Source organism: Mirounga angustirostris, unplaced genomic scaffold (assembly GCF_029215605.1).
Source record: "Mirounga angustirostris isolate CCGP_5_RB_7025 unplaced genomic scaffold, mMirAng1.0.hap1 SCAF_16, whole genome shotgun sequence".
In the NCBI taxonomy this organism is placed as follows: domain Eukaryota; kingdom Metazoa; phylum Chordata; class Mammalia; order Carnivora; family Phocidae; genus Mirounga; species Mirounga angustirostris.
Window position 1 is genome coordinate 1,706,363 of NW_026991724.1, and position 25,284 is coordinate 1,731,646.

Below are 25,284 nucleotides of genomic sequence, written 5' to 3' on the forward strand. Positions count from 1 at the left end.
ATGGTCGTCCCGATCAAAGCGAGAGCAGAGTGTAGGAAAATCACCCTCTTTTCGTTGGGGTCCGCGGGGAACAGACCCAAGATGCTAAGGACCCCAGTGTTGGGCAGGAGCTTTCAGAAGTCCTCTGGTTTCTCCGTCTTGGTCAAGCAGATGTGGGGGGCTCTCCGCAGTCATCTGCGAAGGCCAGAGCAATGGTGCTCGCGGGGTCCCTGTGCACAAAGAAATCGGAATGACACTTGTAAGTAGATCCTTGCATTTCCCCAGATGCGGTCTCACATTTGGCTACTTCTGTATTGTGTTCCAAAATGGGAGGCAGTCAGACCGGACTGCTTGGGTTCAGGTTCCCACTCTGTCTCTTTTCCTCCGGGTGACCTTGGGCAATTCCCTTAACCTCAGCTCCATGGGGCCATCAGGAGGGTGAGATCCTCAGAAGAAGACTCATAGCAAGTGCTCCCCAAGATGAGCTGTTATTAGGAACATCCAGCCCCGCTCCCAAACCCGTCTGGCAGAGAACGTTTTCAGCAAACCTGCCATAAACAGATCATGCAACCAGCTCTGTCCAAAGACTGCCCCCGGTCCGCCGCACCCTGGAGGCGCCCGTCCTTAACGCCCTGTGACCTTGGACTCATGCCTCTCTCTTTCTGGGTCTCAGATTTCCCCTCTGTCAAAACAACAAAAAAAAGGCTGGCAGTAAGGTCACTTCTGAAGGTCACTTTTCTGAAGTATCTGCACTTCCCAGGTTTGGACAGTTGAAAGAGCATGGTGTTCACAACCAGTGGCTCCTGAGTGTGGGCACTCGGGACAAGTGACCGTTGTCAGAGGTGAGAGCGGGGCCAGCGGCTTCGCTGAGCCCGTCTCCACACCTGTAAGAGGGGAGGACTACGTGTCACACGGGGTCACATAAAGATGGAACAACAGGCGTAGAAAGCCTGCCACAGCCCGGGCTCTCAGTGAACATTACGGACCCTTACTCAGAGTGGGTCCCAGACTGACAGCAGCATCGCCCCCGGGAGCTTTCTAGGAATGCAAAACCTGTGCCCACCCTGGACCCATCTGTAAATTTCAAACCATACACAAAGGCCCTCCCACCTGTGCCTCCTCCAACCCCAATTCCTGGAGGTCACTGGTGTGTCTACTTGAGAGCTCAGCCTTCCGGCACTTTCCTCCATGCTCATAGAATGTGTCTACACATTCACAAGACTTCTCAAAAAAATAAAAAGGGACCCCACTGTGCATGTTGGTCGGCACCTTGGCTTTCTCCAGTGTCCACTGGAGACATCTTCACGATTGTCCCTCAGCACCTGTCCCCTCTTTCATACTGGTACGACTGTGAAGAGCATCAGACCACCTAGACTGGAATCCTGGCTGTGTGCCCCTGGGCAAGTCTCTTAACCTCTCTGAGCCCCAGTTGCATCGCCTGTAAGAGGTGGGTAATCACAGTACTTCCCTTACAGAGCTGTTGGAAGCAGAAATGAGGTCAGGAATGGAAAGGCTCAGAACCGCGCCGGGCACCTTGCCGACGCTTGCCAAGTGCTATGTTGTATGGATGTCCCTGTATTTAACCATTACCCTGTTGGGGGACATTAGGTGGTACCCAGTCTTTAACAATTACCAACCACATTCTCACATATCTGCACACACGTATGTAGGACTGAGTGACATTTTGTGCCGAGCGCCTAAATCCGCTCACGCCCTGGTCTCCCAGCTACGTTCAGGAGAACTGAGGGCTTGGTGGTTACTCCCGAGTTCCACGACGCACAGAATATATTCTGCCAAACCGGGGAGACTGGGGCTTCCTGAGACATTTATGCCTCCAGTCTAGTGTTTTGTGTACTGGTATTCGGCAGCACATTTCCCTTGGGGAAAAAAAGAAAGTTTGTTCCTAAACACATTGTTCCCCCCTTCTCCGCGGGGGATCTGCTCCGGGGCCCCCAGCAGGCACGGGATTTTATAGGACTGTTCTCTCCTATATGCACACATCTACAGCAAGTTTAATGTACTAATTAGGCACAGTACGAGATAAACAACACAACCTATAACAAAATAGAACACCTCTAACGTAGACGTGTAGTAAAGTTACGGAACGGTGGCCTCTCTCTCAAAACAGCTGAATCTACCGCACTCACCTTCTGGCAAGGACATGAGATGATAAAACGCCCTCATGGTGAATGACGTAGGCACCGTGACCTGAGGGCGTAGGCTCTCAGGGACCCGACAAAGACCCGACCCCGCAGCAGAAGGAGGGTCCTCTGCTTCGGGTCCGTGGCGGATCGCTGGAGGGTCACCGAAGCGGTGGAAGCGACACTGCGGGTGAGGGGGGCCTTCTGTATGACTGAAAATCACTGGTGGCTTGGCCTAGTGAGAAAAGACAGTGCTACAGAAGGTTCCGGAATCATTCCAGGTGGGCGTTCTCCAGCCCTGCTTCCTAAGCCTGGGATTGGCGGCATCCACACTGGCAGCTGACATCCGGCCACAGCGGGAGCCTTTCGGCCATGGAAAGGGCAGACGCCGCACATGAGGGCATGCCACTCCTCGGGAGAGCTGCTTCCTACCGCGCGGCGTGTGGCCGACATTCCCACAGGCGTTTCTGGCTCCTGCATCTGCCAGGAGGCTTCGCTCTGTCCAGATCTGTCCCACGCGGCCCCCGTCCTTCCCTGCCTGTGGGCCAGTGCATGACCCACAGAAGGAGCGCCATGAATACTGGTTGAGAGCAAAAGGGGATAACATTTTACTTTTATTACTTCCTGGCAGAGACTGGCGTCGGTTAAGGCAAGACCGACCTTGGGCACAGCAGCGTGGCCCTGGGGGTACACGGCCACGGCGAGAAAGCGCGGAGGCCTCCTCAGGTCCAGGCGCCTTGCCTGGGTGCTCTCAAGGATGAGCTGCCCCCCCCCTTTTTTTTCTTGCCTCTCCCCTTACCTTCTTTTTTTAAAATTTTTTTATTCTTATGTTAATCCCCATACATTACATTATTAGTTTTAGAGGTAGTGTTCCATGATTCATTGTTTGCGTATAACACCCAGTGCTCCATGCAGAATGTGCCCTCCTCAATACCCACCACCAGGCTAACCCATCCTCCCACCCCCCTCCCCTCTAGAACCCTCCGTTTGTTTTTCAGAGTCCATCGTCTCTCATGGTTCGTCTACCCCTCCGATTTCCCCCCCTTCATTCTTCCCCTCCTGTTATCTTCTTCTTTTTCTTTTTTTCTTAACATATATTGCATTATTTGTTTCAGAGGTACAGATCTGAGACTCAACAGTCTTGCACAATTCACAGCGCTTACCAGAGCACATACCCTCCCCAGTGTCTATCACCCAGTCACCCCATCCCTCCCACCCCACCCCCCACTCCAGCAACCCTCAGTTTGTTTCCTGCAGTTAAGAATTCCTTGTATCAGTGAGGTCATATGATACATGTCTTTCTCTGATTGACTTATTTCGCTCAGCACAACACCCTCCAGTTCCATCCAGGTCGTTGCAAATGGCAAGATCTCATTCCTTTTGATGGCTGCATAATATTCCATTGTATATATATACCACTTCTTCTTTATCCATTCATCTGTCGATGGACATCTTTAGCCATGCCCTTTTACCTGGGGGCAGAGACTATGTTCCATGGGGTTGGCGGCCCCTTCGCGCCACTCCACAAATGTAACCTAAGAATACGCCCTCCTCCCCATTGTGCACCTCTGTGTTGGGCAAGTTCAGTCTCTGGTGGGACAAGGACAACCTCCGCGACATCCAGCCACTGGCGAGTTCTGCGTGCAGCCCCGCTCCGTGCTGGCCTCCCCGATGGAGGGACGGGGGCGGGCGTGGTTCAGGAGGCTGTTCCGTGTGTTAAAGGTCACTTCGCATCAGACACAGTCATGACTTGTGCCAGCTCAGGGGGGCTTTGGGGAGAGAGCCGACTATGGAAGACCCCAGGCTGCTGGTACAACAGCGAATTAGAGCAGGAGGAAGCTGGGACAAAAGTCCAGGCAGTTACGCCGGCCCCCAAGGCCGTTGTCACCCATCCGTCCATGGTGAGAAGGCCGGCGACAGCTCAGAGCATCCTGAGGCATTGTTTCCAGGCCCTGAAGGCGGCCTGCAGGACAGGTGGCCACGTCTCTCCCCGGTGGGTGGGCACGGACTTCCTGTGACCACACCGTGACCATGACCACAGATCAAAACCTGATGGATGCAGCGCCGGAGAGTCGGTTGGCGGATGGTCCGGAGAGGAGACGGAGCGAGGGCCCCGCACACACGGGCAGACCTGCTGGGCAGCCTGGTGGCCCCCGGGCTCCATGTTGGGCCAGTTTCCCGAGGGCTGTCTCCTCTGGGGGCTCATCTGTGAGGGTTGCTCCCTCCCCCCGAGGCACTAATAATTTTGACATCTCAGTGAAGGCCTCCTCTTCCTTCTCTCCACCCCAGTGCACCCCCTCTGGAAGGGCCTGGCCTCCACACCAGGGGGCACCCGACAGTCGCCCATCAACATCCGCTGGAGGGACAGTGTCTACGACCCGCAGCTGAAGCCTCTCAGGGTTTCCTATGCCGCAGCCAGCTGCCTGCACATCTGGAACACCGGCTATTTCTTCCAGGTGGAATTCGACGACTCGGCCGAGGGATCAGGTGAGCCTGGGCCGGGGACAGGGGTGCTTTCTCTTCTCCCATCACAGCCCGAGAGCGGGGCCACACTGGGCAGGGAAGGGGCCCAGGGCTTTGCTTACGCGTGGTGTTTGCGGGGCAAGGAACAGAGGCGTCTCAGTGTTGCAGGGTGGGGAGGTGGTGGTCATCTTCAGGATTATAATGCACAGCTTCACTGGACATTCCAGGGGCTGGTCAGGAAGAAACAAGAGGCCCATGGCAATGTATGTAGATGGTGCGTCACAGAGAAGAGCAGAGCAGGTGGGGGGAGAGAGGGGAGGTGGCGGTGCGGCCTGAAGGCAGAGGAAGAAGGAAATTGTGCTGACGATGGGGCAGGGCATCCAGAGCCTGGTACCTTCGCTGGTTCTTGCCCCACAGACACCCAGGGCTGGGAGGGGAGGAGGGGAGGAGCACAGGGTACAGCAGGGGAGGGCTGGGGCGGGCAGGTGGCGAGGCTGTGAGGGCGGCCCTGGAGCCTCCATCCCTGACTGGGTCTCAGCACCTTCCCAAGGGCTTCGTGTGGACCCTGCCCTCAGAGGCTCACCGGGACGCTGACCAGGTTTGGGATGGAGGCTCCGTCGGGTCTGGGAAGGCGTCCACATCCGGGCTGCTGGTGGGTTCCGTCTGGTGTTCCTTCGGCACTTGTTGGTATCCCCGTGAGCCCTGTTCATGCCGAGCCTCTGTCCTCCTTCCGGGAGTGGGGATCGCCGTCCACAGCGGCAGAGGGTGCCTCTGTGACCAGCCCCCGACGAAAACCTTAGGCACCGAGGGTCTTCTGGGCATCCCTGGGGAACATCACTTCGCCCGTGTCTTCACAACTTGTTGCTGGGGGGGAGGGGCGCTCCTCGTGTCCCATGTGCCTCCACAGAGACCACCGCGGGGAAGCGCTCAGCCTCGCACAAGATGGGCTGTGGTCACCGGCTCTGGCTGCTTCCTACGTGGTCAGTGGCAGGACAATGGAGTGGGGACTTGCCTTCAGGCCGATGCGGAATCTTCCAACACCGGCCCCAGGGCCGTCACTCTGCTTCCACCGTGAGGGGAAGGTCCGCCCCGCGCCCTGCGTCCTACCTTTGTCACGAGCCCTGGGCTTGGACTCCCACCCGTCAAAGTGTCCTCGAGATTCTGGGTCACCCTGCCTGGGAGACATCTGAGCCAGCACAGCGCCCACTCCGGGCACCCTGAACCACGTGCGGGCCACCGGCCAGCCTTCCCAGGGGAGGGGCCGGATGGTGAGCGGACGCCCAGCTGCAATGGCCCTCCTCTGATGGACCGGCCAGCAGCGGGGTGCCGGCTTCTCCCTGGGCCAGGCCCTGCGGGGCGCTTTGCAGACAGCAGGGCTCACTTTTCCAGGTGACTCTCTCCCCGTCCCACAGGTAAGAAGGAGCCCGCCTTCCCTGAGTAGCTGCCTGTGTGCCCAGAGCTGCTCACAGTGACCCTTAGCAATGCTTCTCACAGCACACGGCTCGCTGAGCGCCAGGGACCAGAACGCCAACTCTGGCCGAAATTTGCACAGATGAAGTTCCTGGAAGGATGAGCCGGGCTAACAACAGAGAGGAGGGCGAGCTGCATGCCCAGCTCCTGGAAAGCACGGGAGCCAGCCCGGGGCAGGGATGCACGAACCTATTTACTCAGTGTGCCAACCTTTCTTCTGCCCTTGTCGGTCTGTTCCAAGTTCGAATTCCCAAGGAGCAAACTAAAATTGGATTTTCAGGTTTAATGTGCACATTTGTATCATTTTTTAAAATTTTATGCAGCAACTTTAAAAGATTGAATAAAGAATGATAGCTCCTGGGGCGCCTGGGCGGCTCAGTCGGTTGAGCATCCAACTCTTGATTTCAGTGTTCCAGGCGCTCTGGTTCCGTGCTGAGTGGCGAGTCTGCTGGGGATTCTCTCTCCCTCTGCCTCTCCCCCACCACTCTCTCTCAAAAAGAAAAAAAAAAAGGAATAATAATAGCTCCTGAACTTTTAATTACTTGGTTAACAGTTACGGGAATAATAATTTTGAGAAAAACAGATGTGGTTGGGGATGAGCTACCATAGAGTTCACCTCCTCCCATATGATTATTATGCATAGTTATGGGTCTTACTAATATCTATATAACAGGTTTATTTTCCTTTAAGTCGTAAAATACAAAAAGCTGTGAGGGTCACGTTGGACTTCTGTATGTGCATTGTTAAGAGACATTGGACGGAATCATTGACATCCCCAGGGGAAATGGTCTGGTGGCTTGAGCGTGGCACTCTGACTGACATCCTCACCATGACCGAGACCCAGAGCACCAGGATACTCCGGGAAGTGGTGGTCCCCAGGGACATGGAGATGCCGTTGCTAGAAGGCGGAAGGTTTGCAGGACAGACAAGTGGACACCCTCTTCAAGAAGCGCGTCCATCCCGTGAATAACAGCATGGCCCCAAACAGACACCACAGTGGAGAGGCTCGGCGTCCTCACTCTCCTCAAGGAGAGACAGAGGCTGAGGGAAGGGCGGCACGTGAAGGGTCAAGTTCAAGCCGGGTTCCTGCGAGTGGAAAGCTCACATTCCGCCCCCACATCTGCCCTTTACCGGCCCCTTCTCTGAGCCTACGCTTGAGCACTCCTTGCCATGACTGTGTGAGATGGGTGTTAGCTCCCCTTTCACAGATTAAAGAAAAATGAGTCTCAGAGATTCATGGCCAGAGGCCACAGAGCTCTCACGGCAGGATTCTCTGCCCTCCAAAGAAGGGAATTTTAGGAGCCTGAACCTCTGTGGAAGAAAATCTGCACCCAACATCCACAGAGATCAGGCATGAAGCCACAGACACTGACCCCATGTGAACGGAGGAAAATGTTAGCACATGGGGAGACTGTTCTGGGCTCGTGGTCAGGTCCCCAGAGAGCGAGCAGCCTGCTCAGGGTCCTAGCCAGGCCCATGTCCAGTGAGTGCACCCCAGCGGGAGGGCTGGCGGGCAGTGGGGTCGGCCTGGGACACCCATTGCTCACCCCGCAGCAAGAAGCCCACGCCCGACTCTCCGGACAGGTGGAGTGGGGACGCACCTGTGGTGCCTCAAGGGTGAAGCTGTTGCTGTTATGTTTGTATGCTGTATGTCTTACAGCATGTGTGTCTTGGACTCTGGATGGTCCTGTGTCCAGCGGGAGATCGCGGTCAGATTTTAGGCTGGCAAACGAGGCTATTACAGATCATAATTACCCTGAGAATCACAAATCAAAGCCTCCTTTGGGTTAAGAATTTCCACCTCTTGAGTTTTTACCCAGAGCATAAGTCGCAGAATTGGGCATGGCCAGTCCAAGCAGCTCCCTCTGCTTCGGGGATCCGTCCAGGGGTGGGCGTGCAAGTCAAGTCAGACCACTGAGCGCCGGAATTCTCCTGGGAGACATTGGAAGAGAACCCCTTCTGCCTGCGCTGTGCTGTGGTGAGCAGCTAGCCGGGGCCCCTGGCCTTCAGGGAAGAGCCAAGCCAAGAGCTAGAGAAAAACTGAGGCCCGAGGCCATCGCTGGAGCTTCCAAATGCAGCTGTGCCTGAGGCCAAACCAGCCCCTGGACCAATAAATCTCTCTTTTTTGCTTAGGTCAGTTTGATGGATGATTCTGTCCCTTGTTTCCAAGAACCCTAATCCAGAAGACCAAAAGAAGTGGCTGAGTTGAGAGAGAAGAAATCGAAGGGATGCACACGTAGAGGATCGGCAGCCTCGTCCTTGTGCTTTCTGCCCAAATGCCATGTGCAGTGGCAGATCTGCAAGGCCCGGGGTGGAGGGACCCTGTGCCTGACCCCCAGAGGCGGGCAGTCAGAGCTCGGGGCTTGAAGACGCCAGGTCTGTCCTCCCACGTGGGCCTGGCACTTCGGAGACTGGCTCGGGGAAGGCTGGTAAATGTTTGGCCCCTGGCCTTCCAGGACTTGGGGGAGCGACAGGAAACCATTTTAGTGTTTGCCACCTTCCCTGGTGTAAATACTCCCACTCAGCCGGCTTCATGCTCCCAACACAGTCACTGATCCCAAGTGAGGCATCCTCTGTACTGGGCAAGACTTCTTGGGTTGCATGTGGCAGAAACTCAACTCAGGCTGGCGGAAACCAGGGAAAGGCCACCCCCACCGTCAGACACCCCTCCCCACGCACACAGCGCCTCACCCGGGAAGCCCCCTCGCCCCAGCCCCGCAGGGCGACCCTCCCATAAGCGGTGGCCACACCCGCCCGGTCCACCAGATGGGCACGTAGCGCTCGAGGCCTCAGGGAGGTCCCCTTGAGGAGACGCGTGTGACGCATGTCCTCTAGCAAGTCACCTAAACTCTCTGACCCTCAGCCTCCTCCTCTGTGAGGGGAAGATCGGACCCTGGCTCGGGAGGATTGAAAGAGGGTCCTGGGAAGCGCCCAGCACCCTGTGAGCTGAATTAACACTCGGATGACCGGATGATCGCTTTTGCCCTCTCTGGCCATGAGAGGATCCCAAGGAGGCTCTGGCCACGTGCTCTTCCGACGGCTTCCACTGGAGGGAGCACGGAGAGGGCAGAGAAGCAGCTGCGGCCTGGCTGACGGCCAGGACTCCAATGTTGTTTGTGTGACCCCCACTCAACTGGCTGAGGGAGAAAGGCCCCCTCCTGGCCTGTGGGCAGCCCCCGGAGGGTCACTCCCTTGCAGGGACAGTAATGGGCAAATGAGGCATCAGGCACCAAAGCCACATTGAAGTGGATTTTAAGTCACTAAGGTGGGGCCAGTGACAGCATTTTATCGCCTAAATGACGGTTGCTCACCACCCCCGGTGCCAAGAGATCCCACCTGGGCCGGTTCCTGCGAGCAGAGAAGTTCGCGAGCCTTCGACACGGAGATCAGCGCCCAGCGCACACCATGGGACCTCTGTCGATTTTTCTCCTGCAGCAGAGACAGACCTGCAGATCAGCGTAATGGGAAAGTCTGCCGAGGTCACTTCCATCAGCGGGGGGCCTGTAGGTGCCCGCCAGAGAAGCTGACTTGAGCCACTGGAGCCCAAACGGAGCTGCCCAGACGAATCTACGGGCTCCCTCCTGGAAAGGCAGGCTGGAGATGGTGCAGGGGACGGGTCATGGACACGGCAGAAGGAATGCTGTGCCATCTTTCCATCCCCTGCACCATCGCACTCAGGACCCATGTCCCCCGGGACACTTCCACCTACCGGCCGGTGACCCCGGGATCGCGCCGTCCCCACCAGCCAGTGTCTGTATTGTGAACCCCCCCCCCCACGATGCTGCCCACTTAGAGACCCAGAGTCATCTGCACCAGGCTGAGGCAGGCTTCCTTCCTCCCCTCCTCTGCTCCTGCTCCCTCCTGCATCTCTCCAGATGGCCAGTTCCTCAGGCTTGGGAACAGACCGCATGCCGGGGGCCAGTCTGAGTCCCGTCTGGTCCAACACTCCCCCACCCCCCGTGCGTCCGTCATGGCCTCGCCCTGTGGATCGTGGGCAGCTGTTTGACGAAACGCTCCAGTTAACAGGAATCAACTTAGAAATGGGAGGTGGGTCCCCTTGGGGCCCTCAGAAAGTGCTGCCCAGTGTGGAAGCTGTCCCCCCTCTCCTGGTCACTGACCGGCTGCTCGCGTTCCTTCCGAGGGCCACCCTGGAATTCATCATTCCTGCTCCACACCAGAAGCTACAACTGTGAATCTGCAGGACAGCCCCTTCTGCCGCTTTCTCGGCCAAGTCTTAGTAAGCACCCTGTGCGTGGGGAAGCCTTAGTCCCAAGACGCACTCCCTGCTCACCAGCAGATCTCGGGTCACGACTCACACAAAGAGCGAAATTGAAAGGGCCGGTTCCCAACCTCGAGCCCGACTGGCACCCCCGCCCGTGACCCCGCGCGGCCCTCGGGAGCGGGGTCCACTAACCATGGCGCGTAGAGCACAACAAGGGGAGGCTATCTGGGGCGGGGACGGGGGGAGAGACCCATGGGGAGCGAGGAAGAGGAGGAGAGACTGCCAGGAGCCACAGCAAGGCCTTGGGAAGATGAATTTTGGGACCTTCTGAAGGAGATGCTGAACAGACGCACGAACGCCTTCAGGAGAGCCGCACATGCATGGTTAATCATCGGGCCTTGCAAGTGGAAAGCCTCCGTGGGCAGCGCCTTCCTCGGCCTCCCCGATCCCAGCCGTCCCCGGGTTCCGCATGCAGAGGGCCTCTGTCCCCACACGGCACGTTTCCTCCCCGCATGCCGACCCAGGAGCAGACTCTGGGGCCAGGCCAGAGCAGCTGAGCAACCACACAGCTGAGGGCCTTGGCTGAACCTTGGTAATGCATGCATTTTTAAAGACCGGAACGTTCCATCTGTCGGCAAAGGCTCCGCGCCTGGGCCACGGCAGCACCTGCCCCTCAGTGCCCTGCAGGAACCCCGCGGACCTCCGTCTGTGCCGCCATGGTGGCCTGCTCTCTCTCCCTCCTGCCCTCGCCACCTCCTGTCGCTTTCGGCCTAACGCCCTCTTTCTCTTCGTCCTCAGGGAGTCCCTCTGTGCTGCTTAGCCTAGATCCTGCAGAGCGCACCCCACCGCACCCCCGTCCCCGCTCGCGCTCACCACCAGCACACCGCCTGCCTGTCCCTCGGAGCCCAAGCTCCAAGAGGACAGGACTGCTTCGGTCCCCTTCTCTCTCCATCTCGATGCTCGGTAGACGGGGCGGCACATCGTAGGAGCTCCCCGAATATTTTCCTTCTCTGGCGCCTCTGTGGCTGGCCACGCCCCTTCTCACGGACACTTCCTGCAGATGGTTTGCCCCTCGGTGTCTGCGCGCGCAGGTCCTGTCCCGGCAGTCATCGCGGCGGCTTCGGGTCCCTGCGGGTCTCTGATTTGATGGTGACGACGGTGACAGTTTGGGGAAGCACAATACTACCAGGAGTGAAACAGAAGGCGCAGTCACTAATGGAGCCCCTTCCGCGTCCCAGGGGCCGCGCCAGGGAGAGACGCAGAGAGGTAAAAACAGCCCGTGCAAAGCGGAGCGACGTGGTATCAGTGAGTCCCAGTCAGCCTGGCTCTAAAACTGGAGCCACTGCCTGATGCTCTTGGAGCGTAACCACCCAGAGAGCGGGGGTGCTGGGGGGTGGCTTGCGCCGCTCCAGCCCCGACGTGTGCTGGCCCCCAGCTGTGGCTCCGGCTTGCCGGGACAATGACGGAGGCCTTGCTGGTGCCGGCGACAGACGCGGGCCCTTCGTCCTTGCCCGTCGCAGCTCCGGGACTTTAGCGAGCTCCTGGGGTGGCCCCGAGGATGGGCTGGTAACACTTGGCGACGTTGCGTTATCTGCAGTTTTAAGTGATTAGAGCATCTTCAGCTTCTCTTGTATTGAAGCCTTAAAACAACCGTGCCCGCCAAAAGCCTGCTTCTCTTGCTGAAAGCTCTGAGCTGACAAATGGATGGCTATTAACAGCAACTGTTGCAAGCACAGACACACCAGTTTCTGGGGACCGCAAATTTCCCCGTGGAGTCCGATTCCTCCGGGTGTTTGCAGGGTCTGGCCGTGGCTCCGGCAACTCCACAATTCTGTTTCAATGCACCTGCTCAGGGACACTGCTGGGGGACACACCCACCCTCCTGGCGGCCGAGTCTGGGGGCTGGGGCCTGGCGAGCGGAAGGCCCCCTTCTCCCGAATCAGGCTTGCCTTTTTAAATAGTTTTATGAAAGAGAAATAACCTGGCACTGCACTGTCGTTATGAAAAGTCACCTTGAGGTTATTTGATCCAGGGCTGCAGCCTTAAGTTGAGTTCCTAAGTTTCCCAGCAGGACAAGGCTCGTGGGCTGGAACCCCGCGGCACCAGCCGAGGGGCTGGACCTTCAAGCAGGCCTGGGATGCGGTCGCCGGGTGACTGAGGGCATTCTTGAACGTAGAAGCTGTGCTTTCTGACCTGCCTTTTCCCTCTTCCTGGGTGCACTCAGGCTGAAAGGGGCACCATGCCTGCATCAGCCAAAGGTCCAGGTTTGTCGGTGTCTCCACCGACCTGCCCCAGGGCACCATTCCAGCCCAGCCCAGGCTATAAACCAGCCTCCTTCCTCCTCACTTGTCCTCCTAGAAAGCTCAGGTTTTGCTTATCTCCTTGTTTGTGTTTGCATATGATAAGGCTAGGGAGGTGCCGCAGCCTTGGGGGCCCGGGGCGGGTTGGGGAGAGGGGGGGAGGCGGTGTTAGGAGCTTGCCCAGGATCGAGTCCTTCCTTTACAGAGGCCCAGACGTCACCCTGAAAGAGACACACGTCTTGGAGGCCCCGCTGAACAGGAACATTCTTTCCTGAGGTGGGCCAGGGCCCCAGGCTTCCAAAGGATGGCCTTCCATGCTTCGTTCTCCTGCGGAAGCAGACGGGCTGGAGTCTGGCTGGTGGGAGGCAGCTTCAGGGGCAGCTTCACGTCGGGGAGAGCGTGGGGCCGCGTCCGTGGGCTCCAGTCCTGTGCGGAGGGTGACCTTGGAAAAGGCTTCTGACCTTGCGCCCACAAGCCCCTCCCGTCCCCGCGGCTGCCCCTCCCTGGCACCACGGGAGATTTTTCTACAAGGGCATTTTTGGCGGACTTCTAGCAGACATCCAGCTACGGGTGGATTTATGCTGCATACGGCTGGTGTCGCTCTTTCGGAGACCTTATGTACGTCCCTACATAGAATTCTAATTCTAATTCCCGCTTGAGCGGGAAGGGACCGCAAGAACCTTCTAGCTGGTAATTGTTTTCCAACAGATGGAGTCAAGTCCTTGAAAGTTTACATGCTGTGGAGTCACCAGCATGACTATCGTCATGACAACCCTCCACCAGGCACTCTCCCCGTCACCACCTCCGTTTATCCCACCAACACTCACTGCGCGGGTGGGGAGGCTGAGGCTCGGAGGGGCCGAGAGCGGCTCGCTCAGGGTCACGCAGCAAGTGTGAGGCGGAGGTAAGCTGCAAGTCCAGGTCTACCCGCCGTTCCTGCCTCCTGGTGCTCTGCTTCTAGAAAGGATGGCGTCAGCTGCATGGGTGAGCATGCTACCGTCTCCACCGTGGTGCCCAGGCCGCCTCCTGCAGGGAAGTTGCTCAGACTCTAAGTGCCACACGCCCCCCCTCAGGCTTGCCTCTTGGTCACAAACGGGTGTGTTTTGGCACGCGAGGCCACTGGTTGGCCCGCGCCACGAAACCCCTCTGCCCCGCGGATAGAGGCTGCCAGGCAGGAGCAAGCACAGATATTTCCACTGCCCGGGTTCGTGGTCCTCTAACATCCCGAAATTGTGTTTTCTGCTTGGAAGGATCAAGTGGAAAAGGCGTGGGTTTTCGTGTCAGACCTGGGCTCAAATCCTAGCTCCCTGTCAGACCTGGGCTCAAATCCTAGCTCCCGTTGCTGGGATTACCAGCAAACCCCACCCTCTGCTGGTAAGCTTCAAGGCAACCCAAAACTACAAAGGGCAGTTGTAGTTCACCTACAAGTTCACCTCCCCCCCAGGGAAAAAAACCAACCCCCTTTGTCATTTTAGCCACAGAAAATCTCCATTAAAGCCTTGTTATTCGAACCCACCGGGAGGCTTTCCCATCTGCAGAGCGACTCCTCCACGGTCCCACCGGGAGATTCGGGCTTTGGGACTTAGGACGTTTTCATATGCTTCTCTCTGTGTATTTTTAAAAATTGAAGTATAATTCACATGTGTGTGCTCAGGAGAGTCGATTTCCTCATAAAACCACAGAACTCTACAACTAGACGAGAACTTAACGAGATTCTAGACCAACAACCCTCATTTTCGAGTGAAGAAAGGCAGCGAGGAGCTCTATGAGCTGGTCGAGGGCAGAATCGTGAACTCAATCTGTTTTCGACTTTACCGTTCAGCTCCTCCTGCTCCTTGTACTTTTCATGGCGAAAGCAGAACTGAGAACACCACCAGCCAGGGGCCTCTGACGTTGTCAACAGCATCGGTCACCCAGAGGAGCTGATGCGGGCTGGGCCACCCCTGGCATCTGCGGGGGGGGGGGGGGGGCCTCCTGACCTGCCCCCCAGCCCAGTAGCCATGTGCTCACTTCAGTTAAAAGCAAGATGCACCACATTAACCATTCTATCCATAGCAACACTGATGGAAATCTGTTAGCAAAGTGCAGCCGAAGCTCAGCCAGCCTTGTGCATGGGATTCTCAGCCCTCGCCCTGGGCTCGGGACCGGGCTCTTTAGTGCCCCATCATGGACGCTCCTGTCTGCTAACAGCTCCCGGGGAGGCCACCCCGGGGACTGAGGGTGACTTAGAAAAGAGCCCACCAATAAAGCCTGGTCGTATAGTGAGACTACCTGGAACAGGGACTGCATGCAGGTTGGCGCTGACGGAGAAGGCAGCGTGCTGTTTTTCGGAATTTCTTTACGTGAACATCTTGCTCGTTACATATTAGTTTGTGGAATTCTTTGGTGGTGGAATTTAAGCTGCCACTTTTTCATTCAAAAGACTTTTTTTTTTTTTTTTTTTTTTAATTAAGGAAAAGCCTGGAAACCTTCTAGGACGGGCATGCATCTCAGAAAGGTTTCCTCTGCCTTCCGGGGGCACCAAAGGGGATGAGGTCCCTGCCGCCACCTGGTGGCAGCGCTGAGTTCTGCACCCGCTCTGGTCAGCTGGGGTCAGCTGGGGCCAGAGGGCCCCAGGGACAGAGGTGAACAGACAAGAGCCGGCCTTTCACTTTGTCCTCTGTGCAGGACGTCGATCTCTCAGGAGGGAACTTGCGTGACCTCCGTGTAGGTAGACGCTGTCCCAGCAAAGGGCAGTCCGGCAGACAAACTAACACACGGGTTCCTCTGGTTTCATTTTCCAGGGATCAGCGGTGGCCCCTTGGAAAACCTCTACAGACTAAAGCAGTTCCATTTCCACTGGGGGGCGGCGAACGAGCGGGGCTCAGAGCACACGGTGGACGACCACGTGTACCCGGCAGAGGTTGGTAGACGCCATCCTCGCAGCAGCTACGTCGTGGGGGCTTTCTACGCCCCAGGCTGGCGTGTAGGGTGACTGGCCAGCCTGAGTGCCCAGGAAGGGAGCATTCCCGGGACACTGGACTCTCGGGGCTCAAACCGGAGCAGTGGGCCGCCCTACCCATCCAATCACACAGCTGTCCTAAGACCAGGGTGCCGTTCATGCTTCCGTCCAACAGAAGGAGAGACCGAGGTTCTAAGTGGCTCTGGGACTTGCCAAGGTCCGCAGCTGGGATTCAGGAGCCGCTCCCTCAGCCACGTGCCCGCTGCTGGTCGATTATGGACTTAGAAGCTTCCGGTCCTTCGAGGCACTCGGGGCCTTCGACGGAGATCTGAAAATCCTTACAACAGAGATCATCTTCTTGAAGCGATGAGACGTTTGCATCGTTCCAAAATGGGATTCTGTAGAGAAAATCGGTAGGGATAAATGTTAGGAGTTGGTGTTTGCAGCTGTGGGGGGGGGGGGGCGGTGCAGTAAGTGGTGTTTATAGACTTCCCCCCAATATTTTATTATGAAATTTTTCCAACATACAAAAAAACCCACAAAACCCTGGAAGAACTGTTCCATGAGACCCCGTGAGGCTGCCACCCAGATGCAATGGTTAACAGTTTGCCATATTCACCTTCTCACTCCTCTGTCCATCCACCCGTCCCTCCGTCCACCCCCCGAACACCTGACCTCCTGATGCATTTCAAGTATGGACAATTTTTATCCTAACTTTTCGCTGCCATTGTTATGGGAGCAGGGCTACAGTTAAAATAGAGCTGGGATCCAGTCAAACTAAAACATGAACACCACCTGCAATCTCACACCCAGAGGTGACCTCTGGGGACAGTGTATAAACAGGAAGTTACACCTGTTGTTATAAGTGCGGACATGTTTACAAATAACACAAAAGTGAAGGAGTGGGGCTTGTGACATGCTCTTTCTCATTCGGCAGCATGCCTTCTGTCTTGGTAACTATGTCTGCACATGGTCTTCCATGAGCAGATGCTTTAACAGAAGAGGCGGCTGCATAGAGACAAGACTGGAGCTTGGCCCCCCAGTGGCTCTCCCTGGGTCAGCAGAGCAGGGGCTGCCGGGCCCATTCTGGCCGTGCCTCTGGCCCATGCGGGAGCCTCCATTTCCTGTGGGGGTTTGGAAGGCAAATCCAGTTTGAAGGTGGGGGTCCCTGAAGGAAGCAGCCTGCAATTGGGGCATTGGACCCAGCTGTCTTGATTTCTGGACGACTGCACTGGGACGGTGGGGCGGGGGGGGGTTTCCAGGTGAGTCATGCAAGGGCTGGGAGAGGCCAGGCCACCCTCGCTGGCCCCAGTGCCATGGCTGGGAGCACTGGGGCTCGTTGGGAGTGAGGTGTCACCTGGACCCCGCACCCTTGGCAGAGGCCCCCCAGCCCTGCAACCCAGCAGCTGCACGGGGAGGGTCTCGTTGACCACGACAGGCTGGAGGCCTTTCTGGACTGTCAGTGTGGACACTGACACTGAAAGGCCTGTAGCACAGCTCATCCTGTAAAAGGACCGATGTGCGGACACCCAGGCCCCTTCTTGGGTCTGGGCCAAGCTCAGCCTCAGCAGGTCCACGAGCCCCCATCACACAGAACCCAAGCCAGACCCCGGCACCTGGCCTCCCCTGTTTCCCCGGCTCGTCCTCTGCCCCTTAAATCCTTGTCAGCTGGCCAATCCTGATGCCGATTTTGAGCTCGGGAAAACCCAAGGAGGAACGCGAAATAGGGACATAGATGAGGTTCAAAGGAGAATGACAGACATGGGGGGAGAATGCAATTTGGACGGCATACTCACATTAAAAACTGTGCGTCGTTTATCTGAAATTCAAATGTAACTGAGCGTCCGGGTGCCGATCTGGCAAGCTGGCTCAAGGATCTCTGAGTAAGAGCGTACCATCCCGCCGCCAAGTCCTATTTCACACCGCGAAGCCGAGCCTCCTTTCCCTACCGCCAGAAGTGCCCAGGCCCTTACCGTCTGAGCTTCTCTCCGAGTTTGGGAGCCCCAAGCAGGCGGCACACCTGAATCCGGTAAAACCGGGCAATGGGCGCTGGGTCCGGCCCGGAAGCCGGAGCAGATGCTGTACATCTTGCCGCACCGTGATCACCGTAATTCCTTTCTTCTCTCTTTCAGCTGCATTTAGTTCACTGGAATTCGGTGAGATACCGAAATTACAAAGAAGCCGTAACGGGGGAGAACGGCGTGGCCGTGATAGGCGTGTTTCTAAAGGTAAGCTTGCTGGGGCGCGGCTCCCCCAGCGAAGCGGGTGAACCACCGTCCGTGGAGCGTGGGGTGGGCTTGCCCTCCCGCCTGCTGCCTTCACACCCCGGCCTTTCCCGTCTGTGCCGTGCAGCTGGGGGCCCGGCACGAGGCACTGCAGAAGCTGGTGGAAGTCTTGCCGGAAATCAAGCATAAGGTAAGCTGCGTGGTTTGCGCTCGGCACAGCCGAGAAGCACGTCTGCTTAGATTAATGACCCACTGGCAACAACCAAAGATCTAATGGGTGGAAGGGTCTGGCTGAGGGGGTCTGAGTCCCCGGTCCAGGGCTGGGACTCCCTGGGGCTGATTCCAGCGCGTCCCCAGCGGGCTCACTCCCGGACGTCCGCGGGTCCCTGCTCCCCGAGGACCCCTCCCTCCTCAGTACAGCGTGGGTGCTGGACTCCCTCCGACTTTCCCAAAATTCAGCCGCTCAGGCAGCATCTTAAGGTGTTTGCCATGTCCGCCTGTCACTGGTACTGTTCGTTACGTAGTATTTTTCCTTACACCGATCAGCCTTGAAAGACTCTTTAGACTTCTCCCAGGCAACGACATCTCCTAGGGATGATGTTTGTTTTAAAACCGACTGCAGTAAATATCTAAGTGTCATTTAGGAGTGCTCACAAGCATGCCACCTGCCACACTCCCGGTGCGGGATCTCAGGGTCACCCTGTCCCGGGAGAGCAGGGAGGCCAGGGGAAGGGAGGAAGTCCAGCCCGCCGCTCACCCTCCGCGAGCGCGTCTTCGCTCGGCCCCCCGGTGCACCTCACTGCACTAAGCTCAGCTCAAACAGACAAGGACAACAGTGCAGCTTTTCTCCAACATCAGCTGAGAAAGGACTTTGATGGACACATGGAAATTCCCAAGAAATGCAGTTTATTTGTTCAGTACCAAACAAAAGAATTCCGGGACGCGAGCAGTCCTGGTGGTCCCTGGACGGGGACGGATGGGCCCGGACCTGTCGCAACAATGGCCCGAGCGGCTCCAGATGAAAGCAGGGGGCCAGCCCTTCCTCAGCGGCTTCACGGGGTCTGTTTGATGTGGGCGGTGTGTTCCCCTTGATGTTGACCTCGGGGCTGGCCCTGTGGGACCAAGACCAGATCACCCCCTGCTGCCCCGTCCACAGGCTCAGGAACTTCCCAAGGTCAAGGTGCTGGGAGCATCCTCTTCCCCGCTGGTCTGCAGCCAGAGTAAACCGAGGATGTTTTCCCCGGGCGTCCACCTCCCACACGGCGTGGCCTCCACCTCTTGGTGGGAAGGGAAGGACCTGGCCGTGATGGGCTGTTTACTCGGGGGGCTGCTTTCCTTCCACGGAAGCTCTGGAGCGCGTCTGGCTCCGCAGGGCCATCTGGGTGTCAGCGAGGGTGACAGGGAAGGTGCTTGGGCCTCGCTTCTGGGCCTGACGCTCGTCTTTGGCCTCAGCTTCCTAACCTGAGAAATAAGAGTGAGATCCTAGGACACAAAAGGTCCAGCCTGCAGGGTGGGCATCTGTGTCTCCCAGGTCGGGGGATGGGGTCCCGTTAGACTCAGTGGCCCCTCTCTGCGCCCCATGCTGGGTGCCCCCAACGTCCGGAGCCATTCTTTACATTGGCAACGTTAGACACCATCTCTGTGGCCTGCCGTTCTGTGGTTCTGACAAACGCGTCGTCATGGATCCTCCCAAAACTTTAATTGGCGGGAAAGCTGTGGCGGGGGCATCCAGCTGGCCCTCCACACAGGCCGCCGCCTTTATCCCCACCCCTGCAGCCCCAGGGAAGGAGGGACAGCCAGCTTTGGGGTGGGACAGACTCCCACAGCGTCTGGGCTCTGCCGCCGATTACGTGGCTTTGAGAAAGTCACGTCTACATACCCCGACGTTCCTCTTTAATAAAGTAGAAACACCTCTTGCGGGTGGATCTGAAACTTCGCAGTCACAGCCTCGGAAGCCAGTTCGGGGGAGGGGGAGGCACGTGGATTTGCCACGGTGCTCCCCCCCGCCCCCCACACTTCTTGCATTTTGTCCCAAGTGCACCTGTGACCTGCTTCCTTCACGACGTCACCAGAGCACACAGGGTGATGTCATCAGCCTTGAGAGGGCCTGGGAGTTCCGACACGCCCCCCACGGAGGAACCGTGCCTTCAGACACAGGGTCTGGGGACGAGCGTGTCCGCCCCGTGCCTGGACGCCCTCCTGCAGTGCCGCCCGGGGCCTACAGCTTTGGTACCTCGGCGCTGGCTAGCATGGCGTTGCTCCCAGGCCTGCGCCCGCGGCCTTGCTCTCCCTGGCTTTCCAGAGCAGCAGGGACCATGGTCCTGAGCCTGCCAACCCGAGGGACCCCAAGAGACCCTTCTGTCACTGAGCAAAAGCCTGCTGGAGGGCCCCTGGCTGGAGAACCAATAGGTCCTCCTTTGTCTGCACCCTTCCCTCACCCTGCACTGTGCTGAGTGGCAACCAGATTGCAGGCCCGGGACTCCTGCCCCTGCTGGTGGATTTCTTCAGGGGTTCCCTAGTCCTGGGCAGAAGCAGGGGGTCCCCTTCTGCAGGCTCCCTGCCCTCCACCGCTTTACTGCTTTGGTTTCTCACTCCCTCCTTCCAGCCAGGTGGCCTCTGTGCTATTCCTCAAGCCCTTCAGGCCACACCCTGCCTCAGGGCCTTTGCACTGGCTCTGCCCACTCTCTGGAAGGCTCTTCCTCCAGAAACCTGCAGCCCTCTTCCTTCACCCCTTCCAAGTCTTCACTCAAACGTGTCCTTCTCTATGAGGCCTTGAGGACCATCCCTTCTTAACATGCCAACCGCTAACCTCCCCCAGCATTTCTGATCCCACTGCCCTACTTAAGTGTCCTCCATCATGCTTACTGTGGTGGGAGCGACTTGATATTTCACTTACTTATTTTGTGTGTGCTCTGCTTTTCTCTGGTAAAAGGTGAGTCCCGTGAACGTGGGTAGTTTGTCCTCTCTGTCTCCTCCTGCCCCCCCTCCCCGTGCCCAACATAGAGTCAGGTGCGCACAACGTTTTCACAGCGGAGGTATGCAAACAAGAATACCTTAGAAAGGAAACGTGTAAGCATTTGGTGGGCATCCCTGCTCTGCACAGGAGGGTCACATTTTCTTTACTGCTTCCAAATGTGACGACCGCGGCCTCACCGTCTTTATCCCGGGAACAAACCTGTCCCGTGAAGGCCTGGTCGCTGGGATAAAGATGGGACACCATCCCCTTCCTGCCAGCACCCCCGCCCCCCCGCCACCACCGTCTCTGCCTGAGACCTGACGCCGCCTGCGGTCTTGGTCTCTCAGGGTGCACGGGCTGCCGTGGGCCCCTTCCAGCCCTCCCATCTCCTGCCCACCTGTCGGGACTACTGGACCTACCCCGGCTCCCTCACCACGCCTCCGCTCAGCGAGTCAGTCACCTGGATCATCCAGAAGCAGCCTGTCGAAGTGGCTCAGAGCCAGGTGAGCTGCACCGGAACCGGCGTGGGGGGAAGGGACTGAGGGCTCAAGTCCTGTTTGGGGCCACTGAGACACTGTGAGTGTGTGTCACGGGTTTCATTGTCCGGTGTGGTTTGGATTTTCCAGCTAAACAGGAGCTAGGCGGACAGTTACACTCTGGCTCTGTCTTAATCTTCAGCGGTTTTGAATTCAGGCGCGGCAAGTCTCCCTGATGACAAATGGCTGAACGAGGTCAGCGCTTTGCTCTGTCGTGTGTGTCGGTCTAAAGTTACTTTAGCAAGAACAGAAGTGACGTTAGAATTGGGACATGGGTCCCCACAATGGGACCTCTGTAGGTATTTGTAGGTGAACAAATTAACCAAGAAAGGAGTATCGTCGATCAATTTTGCAAAGCCGTGAAAGAAGTAGGATCATTGAAGGAGAGGAGGAGATTTTAGAGTTTTTTTCCCCCTTCTTTGGATGATAGAACAGTAAATAATTGAGTTTGCTGAGGTTTCTCTCACGGGCTGTATTAAGTTATACACATTGAGAGAAAATTCCAGAAGGATTAGGTCAGTCAGCTATTGCTACAACAATGCTGATTAACAAACCACCCCAAAACTCAATGGCTCCTAACAAGCATCTCTTTTTCCTGCTTTGGGTCTGTGGGTTGTCTGTGGATGGCAGGGGGTTGGGGTTTGGGTCAGGCCCAGGTTGTCTCGTGCTCCTTGGACCAGTGGCTACCCAGAGCTGGGTCCATGGTGCATGACAGAAATGCAAAAGACCAGCAGACCCCACATGCTCTCATGCGGCTGGCCACAGCAGGTCCCAGTGGCTGAGGTCCGGGGCGGGGAGGAGGTGAGCGAGCACTCACAGAGTAATGCCCTAATCTGGCACACAAACTTACACCAGAAATTTAATACTGGATGTCCCAGGATTTCTGCACTGGTTCTAATTTCCTTCCTCTTCCTTTTCTAAATAGTCTCCCCCCACCAACACCCAAAGTAAGTAGATATTACTTGTTAACACTTAAAAAACTTAGAGTATCTTTTTCTCTGGAAATCTCAAGAACGCGGAGACATTGTGTCTGTGTCAGGCATTCAGAGTCTGGGGATGACAGACATGCAGCAAGCTCGTGGCTGCGGCCCCTGTCCCCATGCAGGATGGGCCTTCCCTGCCAGTCTCTTTCTGAGGCTCCGGCCTCGTGATTCTGCAAACATCCTCTCGTGCAGAAGTCATGGAATGACGCTGTTTGCTTTGGAAGGCAGAGGGATCCACTCTTCTCCCAAACCAGAACTGTTAGTGACACAAGGAGGACCCTGGTCGACAAATGGCCCCTGGTCACCAAGACCCCTTCTGTCCCTCAGCACACACGTAATGAGCACCCATGCATGCCAGGTATTGCAGCTGAAGCGGGTGGGAGACGGGTAGCAGCAGATGCAGTGATGAGGTCCATCGAGAACAGTCTCTGCACGCTGCTGTTTGGGAGGAAATAGAAACACGAGCTAATTATTTTAAGACGGGGGTGAGTATTAAACAGCAATGCAGAGCAGAAGCCCCTTACCCCAGGCAGAGGAACTGGGGAGGTGGTGGGGGGTGGGGGGGAGAGAAGCTGCCTTCCTAAGCGAGCCAACAGCAGGTGCAGGGCATCCTGTGCCTGAGCCCCGGGAGCCTGGGTCCTCCATGCCCTCCGTGACCCTGGGGGCAGCCGCCAGCTTGCTCCACACGTGGTCACTGTGTAGACACAACCCAGCTCCGTAGGTCATCGAACATGCAAGTGATCCTCGCAGAGCTCCTCGGTATATTCGGAGAACAAATGAGGTGATAAAAAATGGACTTTTAGCTCCTTCAGTGAGAAGCGAGTCAAATGTTACTTCCTGTTGTATGTACTCGCTTAGTTTTTATGTTATAGGTGTTCGTTGACTGTTGCCGCATGGCGACTCCCAATGTTAGAGGCTTGAGGAAACGATCACCGTCAGAATCCCCCTGAGTTGCCGGGGGTCAGAGTATGGGGTGGTTCCGGCTTGGGATCGCTCGTGGCGTTGCAGTCAGATGTCCTGTGGGCTCTGAAAGCTTGAGCCGGGCTGGAGGCTCACTTGGCGGCCGGCAAGCCGGTGCTGGCGGTTGGCCGTGGGCCTCGGCTCCCCTCGTGGGTGCTGCTTGGCTGTCCTCACTACACGGCGAATGGCTTCTCCAGCAAGGATGCAGGAAACCAAGGCAGAAGCTTCGACGCCTCTTCTGACCGCTCTTGGGCGTCCCCTCCGCCGCCTCGTGCTGGCTGTGCGCGGCCATCCCTGATTCAGTGTGTGGGCAGGGGTGGGACGGAGCGCGAGTGCGCACGGCAGGAGGGCCGTCTGGGAGCTGGTTCACTCCGTACCTGCACGCGGCCCACTCTGGTTGCTCTCCATTGCAGCTGGCTGCCTTTCGCACGCTCCTGTCTTCCGCGCTCGGTGAAGAAGAGCATTCAATGGTGGACAACTACCGTCCGCTTCAGCCCCTGATGAACCGGAAGGTCCGTTCATCCTTCCAGGCTGCGGAAGGGGGCATCCGAGGGAATGTCACCTCTGACACTAAAAAGAGAGAAAGAGATCATTGTTTCAGTCACTGTGCGTTTCAGTTGCGGGGAAAAGAAACCACCTCAAAGAAGCCTCAGTAGGGTAGGGAACGGAAATGTGGGGACACGGGCTATCTCGGCGCCTACGGCAATGCCCGAACAAGCCCCAGCTGAGCCGGGCCACCCGCCCACGCTTCCTTGTCTCAGACAGGCGCCCTCTGTCTCTCCACACTCATGGCCCCCCGCGTGCTTCCCGAGGGACGGGGACCCACATGAGTCTTCCCCGCCTCCAGACTCCTGGGCGCCTCAGTGGCCTGGGGCTGTTGTGACAGATAACCAGACCGGAGGGGCTAACCCAACAGCGACGTGTTCCTTCACAGTTCTAGAAGCCCAGTTTGAAGGTGTCGGGGGGCTGGCGGGAAACCTGGGCTTCCTGGCCCGTCCCGGCCCCTGAGGCCGCCTGCGTTCCCCGGCTCGAGCCCCCGCTCTGGCTTCACGGCCTAGGGGGTTTCCAATGTGGCCGCTCAGGACCTGGTGCCGTTCAGTTGTGGTCATTCTGCTTTTTTTTTTTTTTAATTGTAATGAAACACACACCACATAAATTACCATCTTACCCATTTCCAAGTGAACGGGTCTGTGGCGTTTATTGCGTTCAAAATGGTGTGCAGCCGTCCCCACCGCCCCGCCCCAGAGCTCTCTGCATCTTGCAGAACTGGAACTCTGCCCCCCCACCCCCCAGTTCGCGCTCCCTGCCCACGCCCGCCCCCAGCCCCCGGCAGCCCCGATTCGAGGGTCTGTCTCTGCGATTCTGACTGCGCTACAATAAAACGTAAGTGGAACCGTTATAATATTTGTGCTTTTGTGACTGGCTTCTTTCACTTAGCGTGAAACGTCCCCAACGTTCACCCGTCCTAAAGCTTGTGTTAGAGCTTTCTTCCTTTGTGAGGCTGAGGAACATCCTGATTGATAATGGCATTTTTATTCTCACAGCATCACAAATATTCCCCTCTGGTAGCGATGCAAAGCTACGAACAACCCATCGCGTTGTCTCCCAACATTACCTTTCTGCCCAGTGCACAGTGAGACATGCACATAAGCATTGCATGTTTTCTTCCTCTTCCTTTCCTAAATAGTCTTTTCCCCCCTAAAGTAAGTAGGTATTACTTGTTTAGATTTTTAAAAACTTAGAGTATCTTTTTCTCTGGAAATGTCAAGAATGCGGAGACGGCCTGCCTGTGTCGGGGATTCAGAGTCCGGGTCCGGACAGACACACCACGGCCCCGTCCCTGCGCGGAAAATACAGAATCCACCGAAATGCAGCAAAAAAACCTCCATTTCATTTCGGGGAGCTAAAGAATAAATAGACTCCTTACAGTCCACAAATAGCATCTCGAATCAAAGAGAACGTATGATATGGATGTGGTTTGTCTTGGCAGAGATTTTTATTTTTCCCCAATCTCAGAGCCTCCCGTGGTGTTTCCACAATTTGCAGTCTGGCTTTGGGCGATTCGAGGCTCTGGCCTCCACTGAAGAGAAAGCAACCCGACCTCCTTG

At 56.9% G+C, this 25,284-nt stretch overlaps 1 protein-coding gene and 1 long non-coding RNA gene across 2 annotated transcripts; one reads left to right on the top strand and one right to left on the bottom strand.

Moving 5' to 3' along the window:
- Positions 1-24,563, top strand: CA5A (carbonic anhydrase 5A). The gene is made up of 7 exons (XM_045890289.2): positions 1-238; positions 4,410-4,607; positions 15,359-15,477; positions 17,649-17,744; positions 17,869-17,931; positions 21,045-21,200; positions 23,590-24,563. Exons 1-7 carry the CDS (start codon positions 1-3, stop codon positions 23,830-23,832), a joined length of 1,113 nt encoding a protein of 370 aa, XP_045746245.1. The 3' UTR covers positions 23,833-24,563.
- LOC135362843 (uncharacterized) lies at positions 6,415-11,284 on the bottom strand. Its single transcript, XR_010408192.1, has 3 exons — positions 11,149-11,284; positions 9,390-9,482; positions 6,415-6,543 (listed from the first exon to the last, which is right to left on the bottom strand). It is a non-coding gene; the product is annotated as an uncharacterized LOC135362843 (long non-coding RNA).
- Positions 24,564-25,284: the final 721 nt, after the last annotated feature.

Excerpts from the sequence above, each read along its gene's own strand:
- CA5A (XM_045890289.2), top strand. The coding sequence starts at position 1 with ATGGTCGTCCCGATCAAAGCGAGAGCAGAGTGTAGGAAAATCACCCTC. Across the intron at positions 239-4,409 it reads AAGAAATCGGAATGACACTT|TGCACCCCCTCTGGAAGGGC; the intron begins GTAAGTAGATCC and ends TCTCCACCCCAG. Across the intron at positions 15,478-17,648 it reads ACCACGTGTACCCGGCAGAG|CTGCATTTAGTTCACTGGAA; the intron begins GTTGGTAGACGC and ends TCTCTCTTTCAG.